General features: G+C 41.6%; 1 protein-coding gene across 1 annotated transcript; it reads left to right on the forward strand.

Annotated features, from left to right (window-relative positions):
- Positions 1 to 3474: 3474 nt before the first annotated feature.
- cltrn (collectrin, amino acid transport regulator) lies at positions 3475 to 8133 on the forward strand. The gene is made up of 6 exons (XM_083969535.1): positions 3475 to 3672; positions 4706 to 4764; positions 4935 to 5020; positions 5157 to 5273; positions 7504 to 7695; positions 7799 to 8133. Exons 1-6 carry the CDS (start codon positions 3606 to 3608, stop codon positions 7929 to 7931), a joined length of 654 nt encoding a protein of 217 aa, XP_083825661.1. The 5' UTR covers positions 3475 to 3605; the 3' UTR covers positions 7932 to 8133.
- The last annotated feature ends 3016 nt before the right edge of the window (positions 8134 to 11149 follow it).

Consider the following 11149-nt stretch of genomic DNA (forward strand, 5'->3'; position numbering starts at 1 on the left):
AAATAAAGTGTTACTATATTAAGCAGATCCCATGATTCCCATTGTAGGTTCTTCATCAGACTTCACACATCAGGTAAATGCACACACCTCTCAAACTCCACAGCCTTGGTTTGAAACAGGCTTCTTCTTCATCATCAGAGTCACATTCAATTCCTAAATCCATGACATCTAAAGAATAGTTTTATTTCCTGATTAGATCGGCCTTTTAAGCACCATTTTCCTTATTCTACTCTATAGCTTTTTCTTTTGAACACATCTCATATGTTGCAACATTTTGATTATTTACTCATTTGACAGACAAGCAGCATAGCAGTGAGGAGAGACCTTGGCGCATGGGAGACCTCTAGAGCTTCATTTGTTTAAGTGAAGGAGATCAATTGAAGAAGAGCAGTGAACGTGCGTATAAGTGCTAGTTAGACACTTTAGAGAGAAGAGGTGCTCTCCTCTCTCTTCAACAGATTCTTAGTAGCTTGTTCAACCATCAGGGAACCACAGACCAAGACAGTCTGGATTGATATACACAGCATGTGTGCAGGTGGTGATGCCAGACCTCCTTCCCTGGAGGAATGCAGTTGTGAAACATCTACTTCAATCCAGTCATAGTCTGTATGATTTAGTAGAAGATGGTGCAGACCCAGAGGGCAGCATTAATGACTTGAGTTGGATTTGGGTGGCCAGAGGAGGTTGATGAGTAGTGGAGTGACATGCGCCTAGATGGGCTTCCACATTGGGATCTGAGGGTTTCTCTGTGCGTATAGGGAGGCCTGTAAGGATTACAAGATGCAACATGTTCAGCAACTGAAAACGTACCTTTTTAGTCTTGCTTTTAACTGACTAACTCTTAAACATTTTTATGATTATTTTATTTATTATTATGATCAATTTTACCGCTTTATTATTTTACTTACTCACTGCATATTATTACTTATTAATTGTGTTATTAGTTTACTGATCTTATCATTATCACACATGTTTTAGCATGTTTTTATTTGATTTATGTACATATTTATTTCTCCTACTCCTTTTTCTCTTTTCATTTGTTTCATTTGTATTATTTACCTTATTTTGTCCCAGCTCAGTTTATTCTCTTTTACACCTCATTTTTAAGACTCCACTGTTCTCCCACTGTGATCACCATTAAGACAGCGTTTCGTGAGGCCAGTTCAGACCTATTCCATGTTTGTATGTTATATGTGGGTGTTGAGGGTGGGGGGTAGTTGGTATGAGGGGTGGGAGGGATAGGGTGTTTTTATTATGGAAAGTTTGATTGATTGATTGATCAAACGTGACACCTTGGACCTTGAATAAGGAATGAAGCCACAGTTTTGATTTGGATATTGATATCTAGAGACGTATTGACCCAGGATGATTATTATTAATTCAGTCTTAGCGGTTTAGGAGAAGGTGGTGTTCCTTCATCAGTGTGGAAATGTTAGAGATGTAGGCTGAGATCAGCCATGTGAAGGTAGATGGGCTTTGTCTCCCATTCAAGAGTTGGTGCATATTCTGAAGAGTAGGACTCCAGGAACTGAGGGGTCCCCCCCAGGGTCCCTTGGGGTACCCTAAAAGATGGGATAAGGACGTTTGTCCCTACCATGACAAACTGAATCCTCTCTCCAGTGAGACAGGACTCAAACAGAAGAAGTGCTTTTCCAGAGATGTGCTCGTGTCAGAGATTATAATCAGCAGGATGTTGTGGTTCACTGCATCTGAAGTTGCTAAGCAAGCAGGATCATAACTAAGGCTTGACCTTCAGCTGGAGCTGCTGTCAGAGCAGAACAACAGGGCAGTTTCAAGGAGTGGCTGCTCGTAAAGGAGAGCTCAAGGAAATTGTTCTGTAAATCTGAAGAATAACGAGACCTGCTTAAAAGCTGCTCTTCCTGTACTGTATGCTCCAAACTCCTTTATGAGACCGAGAGCAGTGAGACCAGTCGATAGTTCTTCACTTAAGAGGTCAAGTGCGGGTTCTTTTGAGCAGAGGAGTTGCATTTACTCTGAGCCTGTGGAAATGCAGTTGAAAACGTTACTGCAGCCAGTGCAGCATTTATCACATGCTTTGACTGCTGGTACAAGGGTTGGAGATGAGGCTTGGAGGTTTTAAAGTATATATTTTTTTGGCCGTTTTTGCCTTTATTTGATAGCACATAGTGAGATAGACAGGAAAGGGGGAGGCAGAGAGAGGGGGAATGATATGCAGGAAAGGTGTGCCCGACGCGGGATTCGAACCGGGGACGCCTGTGTTGAGGACTGTAGCCTCTGCGCACCACCCCACGCACCGCCCCGAGGCTTGGAGGTTTGTATAGTGCAGGAGGACGGATACTGCTCAGAAGTTTTGACACATTGTCCTCGATGAATGTGAAAAAAAAGAGGTGTCCTTGGCCTGAGTGGACCAGCGTGGACATGCAGATGGACTGATACTTGTTACACTGTTAGACCTTTCTAATCAGTTTGATGTCGCAGTTTTTATAATGTCTATGTGGTGACAGGATGGTGTCCTCGATGCACTCATAGGACCTCTACTGCCATCATCTGTTCAGCAGAGACACCTGCAGTCACCGCTATTACTGTACACTAAAAATAATAATTCAAGTAAATCAGTGTTTGGCAGGGACAAAGATAGAAGGGAGGAAATTACTGGAACTTTTTTTCCAAATCCAAAATGATGAGGAAAAAAAAAACACACCCAAAGTTACAGTTAATCTGTGTTTTTCTCTTCCTCACATTATGAGAGTAAAGTTTCTGCTTTTGGAACTGTTATCAGTCTGTTATCAGTTTTCATCATCGCTGTTCTCTGTTTTATAGAAAAGGCACTTATGACATTTTATGGGGGCAAAAGATCGTTTATTGTCGGTTATGTGCAAAGCTGAATGTGCTGAGCCATGGTGTGGGTTTGAAATCTGCTATGAGGAGAGAGAGGCTAAAAAAAAAAAAAAAAAAAAAGCTCAACAACAGACTTTATCTCAAGTTCTCTCTGCCAACTTGGTTTTTCATTAATGGAAGCCCTCATTGTGTATGGTTGAACAATTAACCAAGCATCATTGTCAGGGCAGATTAACCTTAGTGTCTCATCTAGCAAAACAACATGACTACAGAATTCTCCCACCATTGTGAGGTCAAATCAGGCTTTTAAGGAGTGCAACTCTACGGTACGGTCAGATCCTCCTGTGTTTTACTTGATCCAATCTCTGTAGTTGTGTTTTCAGTGCTTAATCTAAAAGTGCTTGGCACAGTGAATGGCTCAGTCACACACTGTACTGTGCTGAGTAAACAGACTAAACCGTTGTGTTTGTCTCCGTCAGGTCTGCCTCCCTCACATCAGCGAGCCTATCTGGCTCCCTGAACAAACAGTGGCACTTTTCCCCCGTAACAGCAGCAGCAGCAGCAGCAGTACCACCACTTTACAGGCTCCATGTTAGAAGGTAAAGGTGAGCTGCACTCTTTTTTTTTTTTTTAAAGAAGACAGGTCAGCTCAGGTGTGTCCTGGTTTAACCATTAAGCCCAGACCTCACTCTGTGTGAAGCTCCTCTGCTGACCTGCTCACATCCCTCCACACCGGGAGTTTCAGCGACAGCACTCGACTGCTCTGCCTCTTGTTTTCTGTGGAGATGTTGGAAAAGCTCTTCTTCCTGCTCTGTTTGTCGCCTGTGTTGGCACAAAACCTCTGTACTCCAGGTAAGTGAGCACAGACACAAACTTTCTCTCACTTCCTCTCCTCTTTTAATATTTTACTGTCTTTCTTTTAATCCCTTAGCAAGAAGTAGTTTATTGTGGGGTGTGTGGGGGTATAAGTGTACTACAATATACTCATTTTATACTAAAACTGAGGCAGTATACTTGGAAGTGCACTTTTGCACTGCAAAAACTCAAAATCTTACCAAGAATATTTGTCTTATTTCCAGTCAAAACAAATCTCATTATACTTAATATAAGACTCATCACATAAAAAAGTAGCTTGTTTTTAAACACTTTTTTACTTCTTTCAAGCAGATTTTCACTTAAAATAATCTGATAATGGGGCAAGTTCTTCAAGTTCTTATTACAAGCACAAAAACCTTGCTTTCACTGGCAGAATTTTCTACTTATTTCAAGTGAAAGTTTGTTTGAAACAAGTGAAAATTATCTAAAAACAAGTTAAGTTTTAGGTGATGAGTCTAATTTTAAATGGAAAGAGATTAGTTTTGACTAGAAATGAGAAATTTTGACAAGAAATAAGACAAATATTCTTGGAAAGATTTTGAGTTTTTGCAGTGTGTAAACTTAAAATGACCTATAAAGTATACTTTTATAAACTTAAAATGTTCCAATTTAGTCCGAAGAAGTATTAAATAAGTATACTTTCTGGTATGCTACAAGTACATGGTCCATAGTACTTGCTATACTTATACTTATACTCAAGCATACTTAAAAAAAATGAACTTCAAGTATAGTACTTTTTGCTAAGGGATACACTATCAGAGAAGGAAGACGTTACATCTCTGTCATTGGTGTAGTTGTATTTCCTTGTTTACCTCAGTCAGTGTGGAATGCAGCTTCTAAACCAAAGACGGATTAAACACATAACTCAGATTTTTTACCTCACAGTGAAATTACTAGTGAAACTTCAATAAAGTGATGTTAAATTAGCCTGTAACTTTGTCTGGACTCAGTGTGTAACCAATGACAACTGTAGATGCAGAGGAAGTTTTCAGATCTTTTATCTTTCTAGATGCTTCAGATGGATACAAGGTTCGACTCAGCATCAGAACGGCCCTGGGAGATGAAGCTGTAGGTAGAACATCTGAAATGCTACGTCAACATATTACCTGTGTAGAAAAAGTGATACTCTGCTAAATATTGTCCAGAATTCACTTGAAGAATGCATGTGTGTGTGTTTTTAAAATGAGGACAAGGTCCACATGCTGATCAATGAACTGTAAAGGTGTCCCTCGTTGCAGTATGCCTGGAATGAAAATGAAATGTACCTTTTCCGAGCCACCCTGGCTTTTGCCATGAGGAGTCACCTCGGCGGGGAGCAGTTTGAGTGAGTCATTGAGATATGAACTTGTAAAATGATAATAAGCTACACACAATCTCTTTTTGACCACGATCGATTCAGTGAGTCATGGTTTACGAACATGCTGCGACACTGATGTGGTCTTTATTGTCTTGTTTACCAGGGTGTCAAACATCATAGTGTGCAATGAGACTGCCAGAGTGTCCTTCTGGTTTGTGGTGACGTCACCTGGGAACCCTACACTGCCTCTGAGTAAAGCCAGTGTGGAGGAGGCCGTCAGGTAATCACATGATAAAGTGACTATGCTGTTCTATTTTTTAAATTTGGATGTGATTATTTTCTCTTTGGTGTAACAGTGATATGGTCCTATAACAGGTGGGGATTTTCCACCATGTACTATATGTGTAACCTTTCATTGTTTACACAGTACACACAGGAATAGCAGTGAACACCATTAAGATCATTGATTTGCTAAATGGACAGTAAGAAACAGTTGCACAAAGTGATTCCTTATAATAGCAGTGAGCCTGGCAGTGTATCCGAGCAATGAGGTGACTTAAAGGGATAGTTCACCCAAAATTCAAATTGCACTCATTATCTACTCCCCCTCATGTGGACTAAGGGCTGGGAGAAGTTTCAGAGTCCTCCGTGGCTTCTCTGAGTTACAGGGGGTCTCGACGTAGCAGTGCATGTCCATATAACGGTTGCAAATGGATACCAACTGTCTTCATAACAAAAAGACACACCAAAAAACATCCAAATACCTCCATGCTGCTCGTATGTAATGTCTGTCTTGTATTGAAGCCCCGAAATGCGAAATTGTCCCAAAAAAAATTAAACAAGTCTATATTTCAAGCTTGTTTTGTAGCGGAAGCTCCTCTTCCTGGTCCGTCCAATTTGGGTCTGTCCTCTTCCCAGTTCGTCCAAATTTGATGAACCGGGAAGAGGAGCTTCAAGAAGCTTCCGCTAAAAAACAAGCTTGAAATATAGACTTATTTAATTTTTTTTGGGACAATTTCTTCAATATGAGACGGACATTACATACGAGCAGCATGGAGGTATTTGGATGTTTTGAGTGAGTAGATAATGAGTGAAATTTCAATTTTGGGTGAACTATCCCTAGTGCGTAACTTCTATCGCCCCCTGGAGGATTTCTGTGTTATTACAACGATACGGCTGGCACTTCAATATGGCGTATGGCCGGGTGTAAACCGCCCCTCCCCTCCCCACTGCTACCGTTTGTCTCAGACCTTCTGCCGAACGGGAAGGCTTTTTCTTTTTAGTAGGATCCACTTCTGAACCTCTTGGTCACTTCTTCGGGTTCTCTGCTGTGTTGCTTCTAGCAGCGCTCTCCTCTCCCCTCCCTTCTCGTTGTCAGGTAAAACCGAGTAGAACGCCTTATGCTGTTCCAGGCAGGCTTTTGAACCCGTAAGTTACGACTTCAAGTCACGACTTATGACTTTGTAGCGTAACTCGTGTTTTTCCGACCTGTTAAAGTGCACTATAACGGCCGTCAAACTTCCGACCCGTGAACTCATACCAGATCTAACTGGTAGGACTTCACAGGTCGGAAAAACACAAGTTACGTGTTGCCTGGAACGCACCATTATTTCCTATGCGATAATGCGCCAGCGCGGCAGTGTCGCCCAAGACACCACAAATACTGAAAAATACCGTGAGGTGTTAGAGGAGCCGACGGCTTAATCAGCATTGTATCATCTCCTCTTGTAGTGGCTTGGGTGAAACGGATATTTACAGACATAATAGAAGTTACGCACTATAGCTTTAAATCTCACTTTTAATATGTGTATTTTAAATGTATGCTGGGCTGCTGTGACACTGAAATGTCCCCCGAGAGATTAAAGCAGAAGTAAGCGATCCGGTCGTTTTGGCTAACTTCCTGTCAGCCGATGGAGTTAGCAGTCCCCGCCCTCGTCCCTACGTCACCACATTCACGCGCATCCCTTGGCTGCACACACAGAGAGGACTGCCCCTTTATGCCGTTCTCTCTCCTCATTGGATAAAGGTCGTAGGATACAAGGAAAGTTTTCTCCTCGGCTTACAGCAGAGCAGAGTGACTGACAGACCCGTGTTTCAGACCAAACACTCGATATAAGTGATTGCTGTCGGAAGATACAACTATTTAAGACTTATATTAACACAAATATTCCGCTTACTTCTGCTTTAATAAAGTACCTACCTACCCAAACCCAGACCGACGACCTACCTACCTACCTTTCAAAACACAACATATTCAGAGAAATCTCAACCCACCTCAGGTAGTTACACAGTAATATCCACCTGAGGCACCATCGGCAAAGCATTAACCACACTACTACTGTAACAAAACAACATCTACCCTAAAACCGGAGCAGAGGAAAACCTCTTGAATGTATTGAACTAGAGGCTGGTTTGAAGAGCAGTGTGTTACTTCCATCTAACTCTTGCAGTTTAATTTCTTGCTGAATGTTTGTTTCTGTCCATTTGAAATGTTCACTTCTCATCATTAGAAAGTCCAGGAGTCGGATCAACAGCGCCTTCCTGCTGACCGATAAAACCCTGGAGTTTATCGGCATCCCCCCGACCCTGGCAGCACCGGTCGTCCCCGACACCGCTCCGTGGCTCATCGTGTTTGGGGTGGTCATGGGTGTTGTGGGCGCAGGCATTGTTTTTCTGCTGGGGTCTTCTATTTTCAAGAAACGGTAGGGAGCTGACCTACAGTACAAAGCATTACTAGTAGTAATCTTATCTTTTATCTTATCTTCTGTGGATGTGACTAAGTGTGCCGTTTCTGGCTTCTTGTAGCAAACAGGACAAGAAACACAACGACGAGGACGTGGAAGAAGAATCTCGGGCGAAGACGGTGGAAAACGGCGAGGCTCGTGAGGGCGTTTACAACATGTCCTTCTCAGATGATGAGAGATTCACACAGATGTAAAACCACCAAAACTTTTCCATGTAAACAATCAGATGAGGAAAACCTTCTTGAGCTGCTGCTGCTGTTGTTGTTGTGTAAAATCTCATCTTCTAATCATTGTGGAGATGTGGTTTTTGATAGTAGAGGTTTCCCATTTCTTAGTTTCATGATTTTTTCAGAGGGTCCTTGTTTTTATTTAAAGGGATAGTTCACCCAAAATTCAAATTTCACTCATTATCTACTCACCCTCATGTCGACTAAGAGCTGTGAGAATTTTCAGAGTCCTCCGTGCCTTCTCAGAGTTACGGGGGGTCCGCGCAGCAGTATTTGTCCATATAATGGTTGTGAATGGATACCAACTTTCTTCGTCCAAAAAGACACACCAAAAAACATCCAAATACCTCCATACTGCTAGTCTGTAATGTCCCTCTTGTATTGAAGCCCAGACATGAGAAATTGTTCCGAAAAAAATTAAATAAGTCTATATTTTAAGCTTGTTTGTAGCGGGAGCTCCCAGTGTCTCGGTTCACTGCTCTTCCTGTGTCAGTGCAAATCTCGCGTGATTTGCACTGACCGGCGGAACAATTTCTCATGTCGGGGCTTCAATACAAGAGGGACATTACAGACGAGCAGTATGGAGGTATTTGGATGTTTTTTGGTGTGTCTTTTTGGACGAAGAAAGTTGGTATCCATTGACAACCATTATATGGACAAATACTGCTGCGCGGACCCCCCCCCCCCCCCGTAACTCGGAGAAGGAACGGAGGACTCTGAAAATTCTCACAGCTCTTAGTCGACATGAGGGTGAGTAGATAATGAGTGAAATTTGAATTTTGGGTGAACTATCCCTTTAATTATTTTTTATATAATCATACAAAGAAGCATGTAATTGCAGTAGTTTCATATTTTACCTTAAAATACAATATGGACAATATTGTACTGGGTCCAAAAAATGATTGTTATTATACATAATATATGTATATGAAAATGTGAATGTATATTTTTCTAACTGGGGCAGCTGCAGGTGATTTCCTAGCTACTTGTTATATTCTTTGCACATAATCCTTTTTGCTGTGTATATTTGAGCTGTGTTTTTCTAGGCTACAGAGTGACACTGAACCCGCCCACCCTAAAGTCAGTGATGGTTTAGCTGCAGCATTCGAAGCGGTGCTCAAGCTCATTGTGAGGATGGTTGGCAAAAATAATGCTCGACACAATTTACATAATAATCACAACAGTCAGAGCGGTTCACCATTGTTTGTACTTTAACACAGACATTCATGTCATCGGTGTGCGTTCAAAACCATGTTCCATCCTGACTGATCCTCCGTAGAACGCTGCAGTAAGGACACAACCGCACTCTTACAGCCTGGGCTTGTTGTGACCTAGGCTATGGGTAGAATTTATGGTATGTCAATATTCTCTCATGATGTTTCATAATAGTATAAAGATTTGAGGAAAGGAATAATTCACCTGCACATGTTCACTATGGAAAACCACATGTTCTTAGTCTTGTGAATCAACATATTGATGTGTAACTGTGTGTCTGTGTTACAGTCCTTTTGGTTTGTGACCTCAAAAAACACTGACATTGCCCATGTCTGTAACTAAAAATTATTTTTTTCTCCTCTCTGTTTAATGTGAGTGATTTTTAGAGAAGAAGCGCATGAGGGAAAAAAACTTTTTTTTTTTTTGTTCTCTGATGTTTGATATCTCGACATACCTGAGATCTAATGCAGTAAGGAACTGGTTGCCACAGGAATTTCTAATTATGAACTGTACGGGAAGGTCTTTTTGAATTCTGACCCTTTGAAGGGAAAAGGCCTTTTCCTGAACAAAGTACACTCCCTTCAGCAAGACTAGGTCAAAGCATGTTCCTGGAGTGTGTGTGGTCAATGTGTGAAACTTAAGTTAGAGTTGAAAATGGTTGTGGGGGTGGTCCGTGGCGCAGTGGTTAAAGCGGCCGCCCCATGTAGAGGCTACAGTCCTCAACGCAGGCGTCCCCAGTTCGAATCCCGCGTCAGGCAGACCTTTCCTGCATGTCATTCCCCCTCTCTCTGCCTCCCCCTTTCCTGTCTATCACTACTGTCATCACTATCAAATAAAGGCAAAAAAGCCGAAAAATATACTTAAAAAAAGAAAAGAAAATGGCTGTGGAACAGGGCTGCATAGCCCAGTGGGTTGAGCAGTCTGGCAGAGGCTACAGTCCTCGCTCCTGAGTCTGGTGGTGGCCCTTTGCTGCATGTCCCCCCCCCCATTTCCTGTCTCTCTCAACTATTCTGTCAATTAAAGGCAAAAAGCCTCAAAAATATACTTAAAAAGAAAGAAAATGGTTGTGGAACAACAACAACTAAACAACAACAAGTAAAGCAGCTGGAAAAGTGTTTAAATCAGGTAATACACTAATTAACATAATCTTTGCATCTCATTTACAGTCAGCCTTGTATCAGCTGCTTTCAGCTGTGTTTGCTTCCCTCCTCCTCAAATACAGTGTTTTACTAATGGATCTTTGGGAGTGGGGCTGTGTAATCTCTCTCTCTCTCCCTCTCTTTCACAATCAAGGCCAATAAGGGGACGAAGCTGCTGGGACACACTTGTTATTCAAAGGTTTAAGCTTTAAAGTCACAGTTAGATTTTAAACAGTATGATCCGGCAGGTTCATCACTACACGGTGTCTCATGGAAACACTTCAGTTGATGTGTGTATTTGTATGTGTTGTAAAATTGATGAGCCTGTTTTCTTAAGTTGCAGTGCAACCGTACTAGGCTTCTTTTAAGGAAGAAAATGAAGCCATAAATCATAAATCAAGACATCCATGACAGACGTTGTGTTAATTCATTTCATTTTCCTGCACCGCTGGTCGATGGTGCAGCTTTACCACATGTGGGACTACAGGCGGAAATTAGCAATTGTTGCTATAACCTGGCTCAAAGCATCTCTTCTTGTTTTACAAGATTAATGTTTTTTGTGCATTGTCCCTGTTTTAAATAAATAAATTCATTCATTCATTCATGTGTTTAGGGCTGACCAATGGCCATGCTGTTCACATGCAGCCCTCCCCTTATAATGTTAATAGTGTCCCTCCATTTTCCATTCTAAAGCGTTATACATGGATGTATATGAGCCATAACCTGTAACAGTTCACTGTGGTCACAACGGTTCTCGAAAATCAAAGTGGGTTAGATATGTTTTATGAAACTTTTGTTTTACCTTGACTTCCACTTCCTGCCTGTTGGTTA

The sequence above is a fragment of the Trachurus trachurus genome, assembly GCF_905171665.1.
Source record: "Trachurus trachurus genome assembly, chromosome: 4".
Lineage (NCBI taxonomy): Eukaryota > Metazoa > Chordata > Actinopteri > Carangiformes > Carangidae > Trachurus > Trachurus trachurus.